The sequence below is a fragment of the Cucurbita maxima genome, unplaced genomic scaffold (genome assembly GCF_002738345.1).
Source record: "Cucurbita maxima cultivar Rimu unplaced genomic scaffold, Cmax_1.0 Cma_Scf00023, whole genome shotgun sequence".
NCBI classification, from domain to species: Eukaryota; Viridiplantae; Streptophyta; class Magnoliopsida; order Cucurbitales; family Cucurbitaceae; genus Cucurbita; species Cucurbita maxima.
In genome coordinates this window covers 3,707,963-3,727,343 of record NW_019272039.1, presented here as the reverse complement: position 1 = coordinate 3,727,343, position 19,381 = coordinate 3,707,963, and the positions used below count along the sequence as shown (strand labels likewise).

The 19,381-nt window shown below is 34.8% G+C and overlaps 3 protein-coding genes across 6 annotated transcripts; 2 read left to right on the top strand and 1 right to left on the bottom strand.

Annotated features, from left to right (window-relative positions):
• Positions 1 to 567: 567 nt before the first annotated feature.
• LOC111496910 (probable methyltransferase PMT26) lies at positions 568 to 6,121 on the bottom strand. Of its 2 annotated transcripts, none has more exons than XM_023147473.1 (9): positions 5,989 to 6,121; positions 4,031 to 5,177; positions 3,767 to 3,916; positions 3,119 to 3,389; positions 2,807 to 2,917; positions 2,504 to 2,678; positions 1,524 to 1,796; positions 1,182 to 1,376; positions 568 to 1,090 (listed from the first exon to the last, which is right to left on the bottom strand). In XM_023147473.1, exons 2-9 carry the CDS (start codon positions 5,126 to 5,128, stop codon positions 862 to 864), a joined length of 2,502 nt encoding a protein of 833 aa, XP_023003241.1. In that variant the 5' UTR covers positions 5,129 to 5,177; positions 5,989 to 6,121; the 3' UTR covers positions 568 to 861. The 2 variants fall into 2 exon arrangements, with proteins under 2 accessions (XP_023003241.1, XP_023003239.1); XM_023147471.1 differs by having other exon boundaries at positions 4,031 to 5,164; positions 5,981 to 6,120.
• A 1,540-nt stretch (positions 6,122 to 7,661) lies between these two features.
• Positions 7,662 to 14,698, top strand: LOC111496912 (protein trichome birefringence-like 14). Of its 3 annotated transcripts, XM_023147478.1 has the most exons (6): positions 7,662 to 7,806; positions 9,212 to 9,308; positions 10,551 to 10,752; positions 11,609 to 11,791; positions 12,825 to 13,020; positions 13,617 to 14,698. In XM_023147478.1, the coding sequence occupies exons 3-6, from the start codon at positions 10,596 to 10,598 to the stop codon at positions 14,443 to 14,445; spliced, it is 1,365 nt and encodes a 454-aa protein (XP_023003246.1). In that variant the 5' UTR covers positions 7,662 to 7,806; positions 9,212 to 9,308; positions 10,551 to 10,595; the 3' UTR covers positions 14,446 to 14,698. The 3 variants fall into 3 exon arrangements, with proteins under 3 accessions (XP_023003246.1, XP_023003244.1, XP_023003245.1); XM_023147476.1 differs by lacking the exon at positions 9,212 to 9,308; XM_023147477.1 differs by lacking the exons at positions 7,662 to 7,806; positions 9,212 to 9,308 and adding an exon at positions 9,319 to 9,982.
• On the top strand, positions 8,905 to 10,369 carry LOC111497428 (pentatricopeptide repeat-containing protein At2g29760, chloroplastic-like). Its single transcript, XM_023148209.1, has 5 exons — positions 8,905 to 9,134; positions 9,212 to 9,308; positions 9,474 to 9,594; positions 9,686 to 9,982; positions 10,263 to 10,369. Exons 1-5 carry the CDS (start codon positions 8,905 to 8,907, stop codon positions 10,367 to 10,369), a joined length of 852 nt encoding a protein of 283 aa, XP_023003977.1.
• Positions 14,699 to 19,381: the final 4,683 nt, after the last annotated feature.

Here is a 19,381-nt window from a genome sequence, read left to right as displayed (position 1 = left end):
GTTTAATCCACTTATAAACTTGACAAAACTAGCCCTTTCTACGCTAGTTTCAAATTTATTCAATATTTTATTTAGTAATTCTTTTTTATATAAAAAAAAATGTTGTAGCGATTGCAAGCAAAGAGATATTGCTAATTGGGTGGTCGGCCAAAGCGAAATCGAAAGCGTTCTTAATATTATAATTTAATGCGTCCATGCACAATCCACTCCAACTCACATGGATCACGTTAGTTCATGAACCAACATTTTTAATAAAAATTAACATATTTAGAGGTAAATTTTATTTATTTTTCATAAAAAAAATGTAATTTAAAAATGACTAAATAAACTAGCAGTAAAATTTTCTATATATATATATATATACATATATGTAACACGAGAACACTTACACTAGAAAGAGATTTCGGGACCTCTACAATTACTTGAGATCTCATACTATATAGGAAAAAAAATGGTAAAAGAATAATTTAATCATTAATAAAAAGAACTAGAAACAAAATAAAAGAGAAAATTGACATCATCCTATATTCAGACGAAGTACCTAAAACGTAAATGAAAAAAAGCATATACAAGAATATATGATTTTTCATTAATAGCTATCAGTATCATAGTACAGGGAAAACTGAGGAGCAGCCTTTGGATTAAGGAATATAGGGAGGAGCAGAAGAAAAAATGAATTACACCCAAAGGCCCTGGAAGAGATATGAGAGATGATACACTGTCTAATTAGAGGACGTAACATGGCCATAAAATTGAAACTTTGAATTACCAAAACAAGAAAGGGATTGACCTAACCTTTCCTCTCCTTGCCAACAAGTGGGATCACGATGATGACAATGATGACGATGATGACGACGGGCTCTAAGAAATTGCATATTGGAGTGTTTCAGATTCATTTGGTCGCCACATTGACTTCTGAACGCAGAGCAATGCTTCATTGTCTTTGAAATAAGTAAACCGAACCTCCCATTTCATTGACTTGAACATGTTTTCGAGCTCGTTTACAGTTTCTGCAAGGTCCCGAACGATGAGCTTACCTTCTGGCCTGAGGATCCGGTCGGTCTCTGCAACTAAAGAAGCTAGATTGCACCTGTATGTCAACCGAGTAATGCATTAGCAAAAGGCATTGATTGGAGTTAAGGAGAGGAGGGATAAAAGGTGGTGTTTAAGGTTAAGGTCACCTCGTTTTGATCTTGGAGAAAAGATGGTCTGCGTGAAGAAGGTCATATGTTCTTGGGTAGGTGCTGAATGATTCACACCAATCGTGATATATGCCGAATAAACCTCGTTCGTAGATAATCGGGAGAGTGTCGGCTGAGACTATTGAGACGACATTCATGACCCACACTTTCAAATCTTTCAATGCAGCAGCAAATCTGCGAGGAAATGAAGAACATTTATATTTTTACTCAGAAAAACAAAGGATTTACTTTGAGGGGTGGAGAAATTATTGACAATGGACAGCAATATGATAATGATAGCTATCTCGAAGTACATTTCCTTTGAGGGGTGGAGAATCTTACCCTCCATAGACAGCCCTCATGTCCATGACATTTCGCACCGTTGACCAGTCGATTCCCATGCCAGCTAGATATGACTTTGTAACGACACTATTCCAGTGTTTGTGATCTGCAGCAAAATCCTCTGGAGCAGGTCTTCCATAAACTCCAACCTGAGAATTCAACAACCAGTATGGTGCTTTCTCCAACCTTGATGGCCATTGCTCTGGCCATTTAGAACCACGTTCTGACGCATTTGTCGAGATTTTGTGCATGCATGCTTGAAGTGGCACATTCCTGCAAATGGTTTGAACAAACTCAGTTGTACTAGCTGTAATGCAATAAATCTTCTGAAATAATTCACGAGAACGGGCATTTGGAGAAGGAAAATCTGTCATGGTCTTATATTCTAAATGTGTCTAGTCTAAGCTTTGTGATTTCTAATTTAGAAATAATAATAGAATGAACAAGAAAGCACATATGAAGGGGAATGATTCTGGACTAGACGCTCAATATTTTAATGGATCCTTTCCCCGTAATTGGGTGAGATGCCACATCGGTTGGAGAGGAGAACGAAGCATTCTTTATAAGGGTGTGGAAACCTCTCCCTAGTAGACACATTTTAAAACCTTGAGGGAAAGCCTGAAAGGGAAAGCCTAAAGAGGACAATATCTACTAGCGGTGGGCTTGAACTGTTACAAATGATATCAGAGTCAGACACTGGGCGATGTGCCAACAAGAACACTAAGCCTCGAAGGGGGGTGGATTTGAGAGTCCCACATCGATTGGAGAAGGGAACGAGTGCCAACGAGAACGCTCGACCCCAAAGGATGGATTGTGAGATCCCACATCGGTTGGAGAGAAGAACTAAGCATTCTTTACAAGAGTGTGGAAACCTCTCCCTAGTAGACAAGGGGTGGGCTTGAGTTGTTACAAATTGGAACTTCGATAGAATGTAAGTACACATTTGCTAACTGGAAATTAACATCAGAACAGATAAGTACCAGGCTGCATTTGGATCATCTGAATTTGGGCAGATAGGTGGCTCTTTTTCGGACCTCTGTTCGTAACAATCATTATTGGTAGGTTTTCGATATATGGCTGCACTAACTTCATCTACTGTATCCTTGTTAATTGATACAAGTTCCCAGCACATTGCTTTCGTCAGTTCTTTCATGGCTGTAAATAGTTCCACAAGATGCAAATTTGTTAGAACATCTAAATTTTGAAGCGCTCTAGTTTTACATTTACATTTACAACTAAAACTTCTAAAGGATCGTAAGTTGTTGGGTTTAGAAATTGCCAACCATTCCATATTTCAACATCTTCAGCCTTCTTCTGATAGACCGGTGTGGCAGACCAGACGAAGAAGCCACCAGGCCGCAACAAACGATTCAGCTCCAACAGAAGTTTGCCACCTGCACAGTTTCTTCAAAAGTGAACATTGAAACTCAAGCTATTGACAAAATGGCTAAGTTCAGTCACTGGTATAATGGACTTTTAGTGTATTCACTACATGATATATGAAAATGAATCGTGGTTCCAAATCATAGAAATTTAACCAATATCTCAAAATTTGAGAGAAAATATTAATTGAAACAGACTAGTAATCACATTACCTTCAGCGTGCCATGGGACTCTACAACGAGCACAATGGACAACATCAAACACTCTTCCTGGATAAGGAAGTCTTTTCGTCCCCATAACAGCAGATATAGCAGGAATGCCCCTCTCAAGTGCAAACTGGACTTGTGCTTCATGTTCATCTTTTGGGGCCAATGACATGGTTAGTACATCTCTTTCAAAAAGAAATCCTCCAAAGCTAGCCACTCCACATCCAACATCCAGAATCACGCGTGATCGTTTTCCCCAAGCAATATCATTGACAGCCTGCATCATTCAAATTATACCAGTTGTAAAAATTGTGCATTTGCTGAGGTTTTTAAAGCATAAACCACAAAGCAGTGTTCTTTAGTTTCATAGGTATAATACTACAGTCATCTCATAAATCTAAAAAAGAAAGACAGCTTTACTCAAAGGTGTATACAATTTAAACAAAAAGGCTTTTCAAAGAAGTAGCAGGAAAATAACAAATCAGAAAGATCATATAAAAAGACATGGCGTCATCATTACAATCCAAGATCTGAAAAGTATACACATACATTAAGTACATAAAATACAACCACCAACAATGAAAATGCAAATATGCAAACCAAATGAGCATGTAACATATCATACTAACAGGAGATTAAGGAGAAGAATGTTACCTCTTGTATGAAGTCAATGTAGTGAAGAGCACCATGCTTGAACTGGGTCCCACCACCAGGAAATGTTAAGTATTCACCAGAAACTTTTACCCAATTCTGATGCCCCTTAACTTCAGCAAGTTTTGTGTGGGGAACATTATAGTACCATATCTGTAGAAACACACCCAATTATCCCATCAATGAATGAAAGAAAAAAACAACAATTAAAAAACTGAACAAACATAAAATGTATTTTCTGAAGTAAAAATGTTAAATTGCTTTAACCTTTTCCCTGCTAGTTGGCCATGTAATTGAGCGTTTATAGCCCTCTGGAAGTGACACAAGGCAGGTTGGAGGTTCTTCAGGACAATGCCTCTCTCGATGTTCATAATGTTTTGTACTATGAAGACTCCTAATTGCTTGCAAATTGTCGAGGCAAGGAATGTAATCTGGTCCAGCAGTAACATTGCAAATTTTCCACTCATACCCAGATTGTTTCGCGGAAGATCTTTGAGATTCTTTTTCATTCTTTGATTCTGCTGCCTGAGTTGACCATGATCCCTTCTGTGTTGATGTTTCATTCAAAAGCTCCGACTGAGCACCAGATGGAAACACCTCACCAGAAGCCGGGTTTTTGGATTGGTTATTTTCATTTGTTTCATCAGAGCTTTTTCCATTTAGCTTCACATTCTCCCCTTCCTGACCATTAACATTTTCTCCGTCTTTAGTGTCACTTGGGTCATCTGTTTTTTTCTCATCATCATTTTTCTCTTCTGTATCATTTGAATTTGATTGTTTCTCATTAGAATTCTCCTCAGAATCTCCCTGTCCACCGGATTCATTGTCACCAGCCTCTGGCCTAGTTTCAGAATCTGGTTCTCCATTTTCCTCCTTAGGATCACCATTTTCTGTTTCTCTTTCATCGTCTGGTTTAGTTTCTTCATTCCCTCCATTCTTGTCCTCATTCTGTTCATCTGGCTTCTCTTCAGGCTTGTCTTCGGGCTTGTCTTCGGGATTCTCTTCAGGCTTGTCTTCGGGATTCTCTTCAGGCTTGTCTTCGGGATTCTCTTCAGGCTTGTCTTCGGGCTTCTCTTCCTGATTAGAACCTTGACTGTCACCCTCTTTCCTTGCATCATCAGGCAAATCTCCTGGGTTATCTTCAAATGGCTGAGTCTTGCCATCATTGGTCTCAATCACTTTGCCTTTTGCCAGATTTTTGTTCTCCACTGGCACATCAATATTTTGAACCGGAACTACAGAAGATGATGTTAGCATCCATATCCCAACCAAGCACAATGCAACAAATACTACAATGGTCACTGTTGAGCAGTAACTCGAAGAGGACCTTCGGTTATCTATTCTTGAATACTTCCCTAATGCCATTTCTATTCGTAAACTGATGTCCTATAGATTTTGCACCTGAGAATGGAAAGAGTATAGACAGAATAGTCAATAAAATAAAAATAAAAGAAGTATTAATTAGCTGATCACAAAGATCACCGACAACCTGCATTCATACTAACAAAGGATATCATGAAAAGTGATAATTGTTCCCAAAAAGCCGTTCAAACATTAACGTCAAACCAACAGTTAAAAGTTCCAGAAAAGTAGAAATTCAACTTGAGAGAAATTTAACACAAATCTGACTAGAGCACAAAGGAAAATATCCAACAGAGAAAATCCAGCCATAATTCACGGCACACTTACTGCAATCAAACACTAGCGTAAATTGATACATAAACAAGGAAGATCAGCTAAATCAACTTCGAAAGACATTAAAGCATATCAACCAATGATTTACTATGTCCACACCAAATAACGTCGATCCAGAACAAAGAAAACAAATACATACATTAACCGCGAAACACATCACGTTAGAATGAAAAGATAACACAATTCATTCACGTACAAGGAAACACAATAAGAACACAAACAAACTCCATGAGATCCACACATAAGCATCACAAAAAAGAAGAAATCAAACACCAATGCGCGCCAAAAAAGCAACAAGAAACTCAAGTTTGCTAGAAACCAAATTAGATCTACATTAAAAACGCGCAAAAACGAATAAACATCACGAAACCGGAAGTAGAAAGTAGAAAGCAGAAAGCAGAGCAATGAAGGGGCAAAAGCAAGAACAGGCTGAATGTAAAGAAAGAAAGCAAATTATAGAACAATAAACACGAGATCTGAGCGATCTAAACATCCGGAAGTAAGGATAACGCCATTGCCTACCTTGTAACGAACAGATCTAGCGAAGAAGGAAAGAGAGTTCGAAACACTATTCCTCCATTTTTCTCAAACGGAGAAGATGAAATGTAGTGGTGGAGCGAATGAAGGGGAAGAGGGAGATTTAATAGAGAGAATAAGAGAAGAGAGAGAGTAAGTTTGTAGGTGTTGAAATTAATTAAAATTAGTTGAATTAAATGTTTCGTAATTAAGCGATTAATTTGTTAATCACTTTCTTTTGTTTTTTACCGACAGTGTTCCGATACACCGACACTGACCTTCGGAAATAATAGACGAAAAGCACGCGGTGAGGACAGAGATAGAGAGATACACGCGCGAGTTTTGCGCGTGAGATAAGTTCTGGCCAATGAATATTATTTATTGGATTTTTCTCTTTCAAATTACGAATTTAAATCCTTTGATTAAATAACAATATTAGCCTTCAAAAACATCTTAAATTAATAAAAATACTTTTTAAACTAATTCTAAATGTTTCAATCAAACTTTAAACTAAAAAAATAAAAAATAAGTATTTTATTTTATTTTTCAAAATTTTGTTTTTTTAAAGTTTTTGAACCATTACTATTTCTATTTAAAAAATACTCATAAATTTTTAAAACTATTATTAATATTTTTAAATTTTTATTAATATATATATATATATATATGAAATATTTTAAACATTATTGGTTATATTTTGAAAAATAAATAAATAAATCGAAGTTTATTTTAAAGATTTTTTAGATATTAATTATAATATAGTTTTTGGGTTTTTCTTTTTCTTATTTTGGGTCAATAATTTAATTTAATTTAATTTAATATTGTAAGGTGGCACTTAGATCTCGATCTCCATCTTCTTGAGGACGTGACAGCGACTCCGGATCTACGCGGCTGAATTGATCCTCAATTAACTTATTTATTTATTTTTCCTTTATAGTTATATATTATTATTATTATTATTATTATTTATTTTAATTCCTACAAGAGCATTTATTATTATTATTATTATTAAGATCAACTTTTTTAATTGTTGCACATGGTGGTTTGTGAGTTCATGAGTACTCCTCTTCCAAATATTCAATTATTATTTTTTAAAATTATTAAAAAATGAGTTCAAAGTATTTATTAATTTTTTTTGTTCGAGTTATAATATTTATCTTTTAAATTATTCTAAAATATTATTTAAAAATACGTTGGAAATATTTATTAATTTGATAAAGAAATAAAAAAAACATTAATTAAATAAAAAGTTTTAACAAAAATTCATCGATTTTGTGTTAAATATAAAGTATTAAAATAAGCCGTAAAAAGTAAAAAAAAGAGGTAATTATTAGTTACCCATAATAAGGTGGGTCAAATCACAACAACTCATAATTATTGTTATTTTCATATTTCTTAAATTGCAATTATAAATTTAATAGTTAGTTTAGAAAAAGTCAAAATTTATTATCTTTAAAATTTGAATTTCTTCTTTATATTATTACAAAATTTTAAAAAATAATTTTTATTGTTTGATAAAATTATCATAAAGAGTCTCTACTGTTCTGACCATTTAAAATATAAAGATTATTTTTTAAAAACTAAATTTATAATTTAAAATAAATAATAAGGGGAGGAAAAAATGGAAAAAGCTGTCTAAATTATATATTTATGGGTCACGAGTTTTTAAAGAAAGATATAATAGAAAACTTGTTACTTGAGAGAGGAAACTTGTGAGTTCAGCTTTCTGTTCATTTTTGGTCAAATTTTTTCTAGTGAAACCATCAACTTCGCGAGCAGATTGTAGATGATCCGCTAACAGTTCGTTGTTCAAGTTTCGGGAATTCGTGAAGGTATTCGTTTCTTCTTTTGCGCATTGATTTAGTAGAAATTTGGATGCATTTAAGTTAGTAATTACATGTTAATTTTCGATTCAACTCTCGTGATTTCGATGAAGGTTTTTCTTGTAGAACTTGTTCTATTGTATGATATATTGGCTGTGCGATTTTATTGTTGTTCTGTTTGGTCCTCTTTAAGTTTTTTTCGATCCTTGTAATGGGAATTTCTTTGTTCTAACGAGTTTTTAGTATGTTAATTTTATCTTCAAGTGTTTGGTTTTCGTTAACTGCTGGTGAATTATCCATCGAGTGGGGTAATTTTATCGACACACCATTGCTGTCTACTAGAATGAGAACGGATAGTCAACAATGTGATATTTGGCATTATAATGAGTAATTTGTAGATGATTTGCAGGAACTAGCCCACTTTAAGGATTTAATTAATCTCCCAACCTTCTCATTGTCCGTTTTGATTGAGGAGTTCAGTTCCTTGATTGTTAATTTTCATCTCCAGCAAGGTGTTTGTTCTATTCAACTATGCTAATCAGTAGAAGTTGTATAGTTAGCAAAAACCTTACTTCTTCTAGGTTGCTATACGATCTAAAAATGGTGCCCACGATTTTTTCCCATCCTTTGATCACTGTGATCTTCTATCTCACTAAGCTTAAAACAGGACACTTACAGGTTGGCATGTCCTTGCACTCCCACCTTATCAAAATTGCGCTTTCATTTGAACTCTCCCTTGAAAACCGTCTTATTGACGACGTGTATTCTAAATTAATTCTATGGAAAATACACAGAAGGCATTTGATGATTTACCAATTAGAAATATTCACTCTTAGAATACCATTTTTGCTTCCTACTCATGTGTTAGATTTTTGGGTCAAGCTCGTAAGGTCTTTCATGAAATGCTTCATCCAAATATTGTTAGCTACAATACCTTGATTTCTAGCTTTACTCGCGATGGGTTGAGTGTAGAATCAATGAATATCTTTCGAATATTGCAACAAGATTTTGATCTTTTAGTCTTAGACAAGTTTACTCTTGCGAGTATAGTGGATACTTGTGCCTCTTTGGGAGCTCTGGAATCATTGTGTCAGGTTCAAGTTTAATATGATTGTTCTCAATGCTGTAATTGATGCATACAGTAAATGTGGCGAACTGGATACGTCATATTCTATTTTCAGTCAAATGCAGGAGAGAAATGTTGTTACCTGGACCTCAATGGTTGTAGCCTATTCTCAGACATCGATGTTAGATGATGTTTTTCGAGTGTTAAGTTGTATGCCGGAAAAAGATGTCCATACTTGGACTGCTTTGATTAATTCTTTTGTAAGCAACAAGTATAGAAATGAGGCCCTGGATTTATTTGAACAAATGCTGGAGGAAAAGATTTCTCCTAATGATTTGACATTTGTAGGTTTTTAGGTGCTTGTGTAGATCTTGGTTTGATAGCAAAAGGAAAAACGATTCATGGACTCATAATCAGAAGGAACAGTGGCCTTAATTTTTCAAAGGTATGTGCATGCAACACTATAACTGATCTGTACAGTTAGAGTGGGGACATGAAATCAGCTAGGACGTTGTTTAACTTGATTCTTGAAAAAGATGAATTGTCGTGGAATTCATTAATAACTGGGTATGCATAAATGGGATTGGAAGGGAAGTTCTTCTTGACTTAGGAGAATGATAGATGTAGGGATAAGACCGAAAGTGCGTTTCTAGATGTGCTGTCTGCCTGTTCCCATACTGGTTTGTCATCTAAAGGATTATATATTCCGGAGTTAATGGAGAAGTGTTGTGGTATTAAGCATAGTTTAGATCATTATGCGGTCTTGATTGATATGTTTGGAAGAAAAAATAGACTTGCCGAAGTATTGGATTTAATGTCCAGGGCACATAATGGATCAAAACATGTCATGGGGTGCAGTTTTGGGGTCTAGTAGAATGCATGAAAATTTGGACCTGGCTATGAGAGCTGCAGAAACTTTGATTGACATGGAGCCTGATAATGCTGGAAGATATATAATGTTGTCTAATGTATTTGCAGCAAATAGATGGATGAATGCCCATAGCGTGAGAAAACTCATGTTGGAAAGAGGTTTCAAAAAGGGAGTAGCATATGACTGCATAGAAATTAGAAATACAAGACATAAGTTTGTGGCAAGAGATACTTCCCATAGGCATATGGGTGAGATATATGAGCTGACGTTTATACTTGTAGATCGTATGAATTTTTTTTTGGTTACATGCCTTTTGACAGTGGTATTTACTTTTGTGATGGATATAGTACTTGAACTTTGATCTAAATTGACGTTTCTAACAATTTTTCTGTCCTTGGGTAAAAATGCTATTGAATTTTGACTATTTTTAATTAACCATCTATGCAAAATATTCAATTCTGTATTGTTTGCATATGTTCATACTTGACAAATAGTTTTTGATTAGGCATGATACTGTATTTGACTCAGAGATATCTTCTATGAAATATGACTGGGATTTTCATTCTGTTGCTCTTCATACCATATTGATGACTGATCATTACTTCAATTTCTGTAACCCGATTGTATTTGCTTAAGAGATATCTCCCATGAAACGTGACTCTTTAGGTGGCCTTGATTATGCTGCTTTTCTTTATGTATTGACGACTTTGTTCATAACTTCCTTTTTTTTAATCATCCTCCAGAAAGATTGCTGTTACTGGAGCTAAAAGAAATGATGAAATTCTGTTGTTCTTAATCTAGACAAAAAATTTGCAGGTGTAAAGTTTGTTCGATCTCTGTCTTATGAGTTAGTATGCAGAGATGAAATTCAGAAATAATTTCCCTGTAAGAGGGAAATATCTTTCTTTTGTCGTGGTTGCTCTTGCATTCACTGTCTTGGTGTTGTGGGCGTGGGAGGACAATCCTTTTCTTTCCACTTCTCAATCTGTTCAAGCATGGTATAGAACTTCTTATGCAGGTATGCTTTTCATCCATGTTTATAAATGTAGGTCTCATTTTGAAAACATGCAGGGTGGGTCTAATCTTTAATACGACTAGTTCTTGGAAAATTTTGCTAGGTAAAAAAAGTAAGCTAAATTATCATTTGGCCTTTATACACCATTTTCGATTTCACCCATACTCTAAAATTTTCAATTTACTCACCGAGGCATTGAAGATTTCAATCTAGTTACTATATAACGTAGTTGGAATTGAATAGAGAAATTATAACATAACATTTATGCTACATTAATATACCTTAATAAGGTACCCTAAATTTTGTAATTTGTCTCAAAATTCCCTTAAACTTATAAAAGTTTCAATAATATTCTTAAACTTTTTAAAAAGTTTTAGAAGTGCCTGATAGTTTTGGATGGAAGCTATTAGTAATTTATTTCAAAAATACCAAAAAATGTTCCAAAAATACCCATAAACTTAAAAAAGTTTCATTATACCCTTCAAATTTTTCAAAAAGTTAAAAAATACTCTCATTATTAATGCCATATTAAAAAAATACCCATGAGCTTCTAGAAATGGATGGAAACGTCATTTTAAGGGTACCCATGAGCTTCTAATGGTAAGGTATTTTTGAACTTTTTTGAAAGTTCAATGGTATTTTTGAACTTTTTTTTTTTTTGAAAGCTTAAGGATATTATTGAAACTTTTGGAAGTTAAATAATATTTTTTTAGGCAAAATAATATTCAAAATTGGTAATGCAAGGGATGGTTCATAAATGTAATGAATTTAGTAGAATGCCTAAACACACTCAAATCCAGAATTAATGTCTTTCCTTTCTTGCTATTTGTGTACCATACTGATGATTTTATTTGTTTAGGATTCATTGTAGGTCCGACGAACAGTTCTGTATTACCTAACACAGCAATGGAGAATACTGAAAAAACATATTCAAATTCAAGTACAAAAGAAGAGACAGTAAAAGATAGTGCACACTCAGAAGTTACACCCACAGACTTTGCATCCACAATAATTCTTAACAAGAGCCAGAGTAATGAGAACAGTAAGTACTTGCCCAAACTAGTGGTATTTTTTTCCAATTTGCTTGCTAGCATGATATATACAATTGAGAAACCGTCAGGAGTTTCATGGGGGCATGATCCCTGCTTGAAATTAGAGCCTCTTTCTTAGTGACTTTTGTTGAATATCATTGAATTATTTGTACAAGGGAAAAGTCTAAAATGAAGAGTACATAGGGGATGTATTCTTCTCTTGAAACTCATGATTAGTTTGATTGTGCTCATTTATCAATCATATGTTTGCTTTATTGGATGTAAAGATTCTTGATTAAAGATTTAGTTGTAAGAAAAAAAATCTGACTGGTGTCCCATAGAAAAAGAAAAAGAAAAAAGAAAAAAGAGCAAGATTTACGAGAAGATTAATTGAACTTGTAAAGTTTGAGGGCGGCGTGAGATGACATTATTACATCTTTTTCCTTTTGTTTCGAATCTTATGAAATTGGACAAAAAGTTGTTGGAAGTTTCTTACTGTTCCATATGGATTATGGCGTCATAGAATAATATTTCCTCTGCTAAGGTCTATGTTTTCCTCATTAAATGAAAATTTAATTGTCATTAAATAGGTAAGTGGGGCATATTATGCATTTAAGTTTGATTGATAAAACTAATTCAAATGAAATTTATATTGGATTAATTAGCATTATATAGGTATAGTAAATGAAATTTATTAGAAATTGATTTTCTTATTGTCAACTTAATATTTGATTAATAAGTCGACTAATATCAATTAAACTCATTTGTAAAATGGTCAGATGGACAAGGAAGATAGTGTATTGCTCTGTACTTCTGTTATACTAACAAAAAGTTATACTAACAAAAAGTTTCTTGTTTTCTAATAGAAATAATTTCGTTTAGATTCACAATTCTCATGACGTATACATTCTGAATTCTAACCAAAAGAATGTCATCAACCATCTTACAAATAACTGGCCCCCTTCCTGCATATAGTAGAATTAAAGTTATAGCTCATACTAGTTGGTTTTGATTCCGAGGTTGTTTATTCCTTAAACTCTTCAGCCTGTAGCTATGGAAATGGTGGATGGGTCCCTGATGATAGTCGACCACTATACTCTGGTTTTGGGTGTAAGCGTTGGTTATCCGCTATGTGGGCATGTAGACTGACCCAGAGGACAGATTTTTCTTATGAGAGATATCGTTGGGTTCCCAAAGATTGTGCGTTGCCAGCATTCGAGCGGTCTGCATTCCTGCAAAGGTACTTGACTTCCTTCTTGATTTGTGCATGTGGTATGTTAGAAACCTTCTTCCTGTCACCAAGAGTGGAAGTGAAAGTTGCATTATCTAGATTTTTTCTCCCACAAATATTTTATTCTTAACAAAGTTCTTTATCTTTCTACTGGGCGAATATGAGTTTAAAACTTTTTTTAAAAAAAAAATCAAGAGTGGGTGCATCATATTTGAAGCTTGTTGATATTGTTCTCTGGACTTCTAAAATTCTAAAAGTAAAACATTGAATAATGGAGATGATAACAGTGCATATAATGTGTTTTTCTTTCTTTCTTTTTGTTTCTTTTTGTTACTCCCATAATACGTTCGGGATGATAGTTGACAAATGAAAAGAACTCGAAACACCAAAAGTATATTATACATAGTTGTCTTGTTTTATTTAGTTAACAGGTTTTAAAATATGCAACCAAACAAGTCCCACCGGTGCCATGAATTCTGAGATATTGTATAGTTATCTTAGGGTCCAGATAGTACAATGTCAACTTGTCTGTCTGGTGGTAACTATTTAATTATTGTTTCTGCTATTCTTGATGCTTTTAAGTGATCTTAGTTTGTTCTTTTCAGGATGGAGAACAAAACCATTGCATTTATTGGCGATTCATTAGGAAGACAGCAGTTTCAGTCTTTGATGTGTATGGTCACGGGTGGGAAAGAGAGTCCTGATGTTAAAGACATGGGAAAGGAATTTGGTCTTGTCAAAGCTAAGGGTGCTATTCGTCCAGATGGCTGGGCTTATCGTTTACCGAGCACCAATACTACTATTTTATACTATTGGTCATCAAGCCTTAGCGATTTATTGCCTTTGAACATCTCAGACCCAACCACTGATGTAGCCATGCATCTTGATCGTCCTCCAGCATTTCTGAGAAAGTTTCTCGATCGGTTTGATGTGCTGGTTCTTAATACAGGACATCACTGGAACAGAGGAAAAATTAGACAAAATAGATGGGTAATGTACAAAGATGGAACTCGTAGTGAACTCGGGAACTTGAAAGAAATTGGCATAGCTAAAAATTTTACTGTGCATAGTATCGTCAAATGGCTTGATTTGCAACTTCCCTCTCATCCTCGACTCAAGGCTTTTTTCAGGACCATATCTCCTCGCCATTTTCGTAATGGGGAATGGAATACTGGTGGTAACTGTGACAATACCACACCGTTGTCTAGAGGAAGCAATGTTGAACAGAATGAATCAAGTGATGCAATGGTTGAGAGTGCGGTAAGAGGTACAAAAGTAAAGATGTTGGATATAACTGCTCTTTCTCAGTTGAGGGACGAGGCTCATAAATCCCATTTCAGTATTAAAGGAACCTCAGGCGGTAGTGATTGCTTGCATTGGTGTCTACCTGGCATCCCGGATACGTGGAACGAGATTCTTATTGCACAAATATAGTTCCTTTAGTCTTAAAAGTTCACCTTCTGGACATTCAGATTTGCTCCCTTATCTTTCCAACTTGCATTTTGCAAACCTATACTTTTGGTGATTGGTTCAGAGGAAGATGGCATTGGAATGGGGCATTCAGTGTTAGTAGTGAGAAGTGATAGCACTGTCGTTCTTGATATTTGGTCATATTAAACAATTGTATAATCAAGGGTTTTATACCAATTAATGATTTCATTAACGAATAAATGATTTTTTTTGTGCAGATCTTTGTATGATGCACATCTATGAATCACGTTCTATGTGTGGATAGGATCGTTTCCTCCTATTTACGATTATATCCAAGAACGGTATAGAGACACCCTCCTCTCTATAAATATCTAACTTAGATTAATTACAAAAAATGCAAAGTTTTGTTCTTGAGATGCCTATGTTTCACTCTTATCTATCTATTCATATGCATAATTGAATGATAAAACAAAAGCTATTATTATTACTTATATATTTTTTGTTTAGTTGATAATCAATAAATATTTCTTTAGTAAGAATTGTATAGTTGGATTTCTTATGTTTATTGAAATTGGTATTTGTGAGATATAATTTTGGTATCTACAATGTAGTAGAAAATAAGATCTCACGAAACAAATCATTTTCACAAGGGGGTGGAAATCTCTTTCCAACAGACGTGTTTTAAAGTCGTGAGAGGCTGATTACGATACATAACGGATCAAAGTAAACATTATATGCTAGAATTAGACTTAAGTTGTTATGAGCACTTAACGAACTATTATCGAGCAAACTCAATGTAAGAAAAGAGAGAGAAAAAAGTTGTAAATAAAGATACTGAGTTTTTATTTTATTATTTTATTGTTCCATTATAGATATGGATTGATAGGTAAAGGAGAGTGCAACATAGATATGGATTCATCAACCAATAATCTCTTCAAAAGCTAAGAGATCAAGGAAATTCTCCCATGATTTCTCCCACACCTTACACCCATATTTTTTAGGGTTATTTGGGCCATCATCAACCAACAACTCAAGGTAGTACATAAATCCCTCCACCACCTGTATCCACCCACGTGACACCGAAAGGAAGATAAGTGATTTCCCAGATCTTCTGTTGTATTCTTTTACTACCCATTGTCCAATAAACACCACGTGTGGGTCCTTTGGATCGATCTCTTTCAGACCTCCTGGGTTTACATATTTTTCAAGGTTAGAGGAACTCATCTCAACTTTTGCGTAGATACCTAACAAATCAACTTTGATATGGTTTGCTCACTTTTAAACAAAGAGCTTGTATTTATAGACAAGATCGCAAGGTGTTTCCTTCGATCGTTTGTGGATATAATCGTAGATAATGGTAAACGATCCCATCCATATATAGAATGTGATTCGTAAATTGTTTAAGAAAGTGAGCAATGCAAGTGTGTTAAGCTTCATATTCATTAAATTAAACACTTTGATAATATTATCACTCTACTTAGTATTATATAACAAAACTAATCAATTAAAATAAATGTAAAGATAATTATTCTTTGTTTAATATGGTATTGATTCCGTTAAAATTGATGTCAAAAGTATCCTAAGACGTGGATCTTATTTTTAATTCTAAATTAGTTTAGGAATTCATTTATTTTTAAAAAATCATCTAACTAAATATATATATATATATATAAACCGAGTATTCAATAGCTCCCTAAAGTTATATAAAGCAAAAATTTTCTAACTCTTTATTCCATGTCATCCCCACTAAAAGATAAGAAGACGATTATTTAAATTTTTAATGAAATAAAATGTCCGTACATTGGTTCCTTACCTTTACATAAAAAAATATTGAATATTAAAAAAAAATACTCGAGAAATGCCTCCAATGTTGAGGTGGAAAAATGGATACACATACAACATAGGATTATATTTATAGTACTTATTTACATACAGTACATAAATACACGTGGGCCCATTGGACGGGTTCGTTAACGTACCCTTTATGCATGTGTAACCAAGTTTTATATAAGGTTTTATCAACTAATGAATAAAATTTGTCGGGATGTTCTTTTAAATTAGCGTTGTGTTTCGCTCGTTGGTTTCTATATCCGAATGGTGAAAAAGATTACGTATGACTCCTAATGGTGAAAAAAAAAAAAAGTAATAATATTTAAACATCTTAAATTAAGAATACGAGTTTAAATTTTCTAAAATTGTCCTCGTTTTTAAATAGTGATGAACGATTCTTGGACGAATGTGTTCGTAAGATGGTAAACTTTAACTTTAGTGAAGAAACCGAGTAGAATCAAAGCTTGTTTGGAGCTCACTTGTAGTAGCTAAAATATGAAAATCGAGAAGGATGCACGCTAGAGCTAGCATATAATCCCAAGGTTTATAATCTAAGGTTGATTACGAAGTGTGTCACCAATTCAACTAAATTGAATTTTTGAACGGTTTTAACCTATTTAGTCATTTTTATTTCCATTTAATTTTTATTGATTTTCATTTAATTACGTGCATAGTTGGTCATGCACGAGAAGGATATCGTTCCACTTCATCAACTAGTTCAACGTTTAAGTCCTCTTTGGTTTAGTTCTTCACTAGTTTGGGTAGGCTCGACTATTTTCCATCGACTCGAGTGGTTTAGTGGATTTTTCGATCCATGCTCGATTCTACCGTTTTTGAGTAAGACTTATATAGGTTGGATTAGTTATATTTATGCAAATTTGCGAGACATATTTTTGATATCTTCATTTGGAAGAACTCAATCCCAGATATTATCCTCTCTAGATTTTTCTTTCAAGAACTTCTCTCAAAATTTTAAAACACGTCTATGAAGAGATTTCCATACCCTTATAATGAATGTTTTGTTCCCATCTCCAACCAATGTGGGATCTCACAATCCACTCCCTTGAGGGTCAACGTCTTTACTGACACACGATCCAATGTTTAGCTCTAATACCATTGTAACAACCCAAGCCCCACCGATATTGTCATGGGCTTTCCCTTGAAGGGCATCTCCACGAGGTTTTAAAACACGTCGACTATGGAGAGGTTTCCACACCTTATAATAAATGCTTTGTTCTACCGATGTGAGATCTCACAATCCACCCCCTTGAAAGTCAGTGTGCTTGCTGACACACGATTCAATGTATTGACTCTAATACCATTTGTAACAACCTAAGCCCCACTGATATTGAAGAGCATCCCCTCGAGGTTTTAAAACACGTCTACTATAGAGAGATTTCCACTCTTATATAGAATGTTTCGTTTCATTCTCCAACCGATGTGAGATTTCACACTATTAACGAAGAAAATAAGTAATTTAAGTAAAAGCAAACCGTACAAAAAGAAGAAACAAAGAAGTTGTAAGTAAAGATAAGAGCTTTTATTTTGTTTTATTTTAGTGTTCCATTATAGACATGGATTGGCACCTAAAGGAGAGTGCAACATAGACATGGATTCATCAACCGATAATCTCTTCAAAAGCTAAGAGATCAATGAAATTCTCCCATGATTTCTCCCACACCTTGCACCCATATTTTTTAGGGTTATTTGGGCCATCATCAACCAACAACTCAAGGTAGTACATAAACCCCTCCACCACCTGTATCCACCCACGTGACACCGAAAGGAAGATCAGTGATTTCCCATATCTTCGGTTGTATTCTTTCACTGCCCATTGTCCAATAAACACCATGTGTGGGTCCTTTGGATCGATCTCCTTCAGACCTCCTGGGTTTACATATTTTTCAAGGTTAGAGGAACTCATCTCAACTTTTGCGTAGATACCTAACAAATCAACTTTGATATGGTTTGCTCACTTTCAAACAAAGAGCTTGGTATTTATAGACAAGATCGTAAGGTGTTTCCTTCGATCGTTTGTGGATATAATCGTAGATAATGGTAAACGATCCTATCTATATGTAGAATGTGATTCGTAAATTGTTTAAGAAAGTGAGCAATGCCGGTGTATTAAGCTTCCTATTCATTTAATTAAATACTTTGGTAATATTATCACTCTACTTAGTATTATATAATAAAATTAAGCTACTAATAAAAAATGTAAAGATAGTTATTCTATGTTATTGATTCTCTTAAAATTGAATATTTTTAATTCTTTTCTTTGTTGGATAACGATCTTGTTTTTAATTTTAAATTATCAAATGTGATTTCTCTCGGTTCATAAATTTTGTCATTTGTTACGGTTATAAAGAAATACTTCTAAAATTCTTTGTGGATGAGTTTAAAATGAAATCACAATCCACTTCCTTCGGAGTCCAGCGTCTTTACTGGCACACCGTCTCGTGTCTATCCCCTTTTGTTGATGAGCTTAAAATGAACAATCCACTCCTTTCGGAACCCAGCGTCCTTACTGGCACACCGTCTCGTGTCTATCCCCCTTTGGAGAATAAGGAGAAGGTTGGCACGTGTTTATCCACATATCCCCCTTTCTTTGGGGAATAAGGAGCTGGCACATCGTCTAGTGTCTATCCCCCTTTCAGGAGAAAGCTGGCGGAACCCAGCGTCCTTACTGGCACACCGTCTCGTGTCTATCCCCCTTTGGAGAATAAGGAGAAGGTTGGCACGTGTTTATCCACATATCCCCCTTTCTTTGGGGAATAAGGAGCTGGCACATCGTCTAGTGTCTAGCGGGAATAAGGAGAAAGCTGGAAAGCTGGCACATCGTCTAGTGTCTATCCCCCTTTCAGGAGAAAGCTGGCGGAACCCAGCGTCCTTACTGGCACACCGTCTCGTGTCTATCCCCCTTTGGAGAATAAGGAGAAGGTTGGCACGTGTTTATCCACATATCCCCCTTTCTTTGGGGAATAAGGAGCTGGCACATCGTCTAGTGTCTAGCGGGAATAAGGAGAAAGCTGGAAAGCTGGCACATCGTCTAGTGTCTANTGAGTAGATATTGTACTCTTTGGGCTTTCCTTTTCAGGGTTCTCCTCAA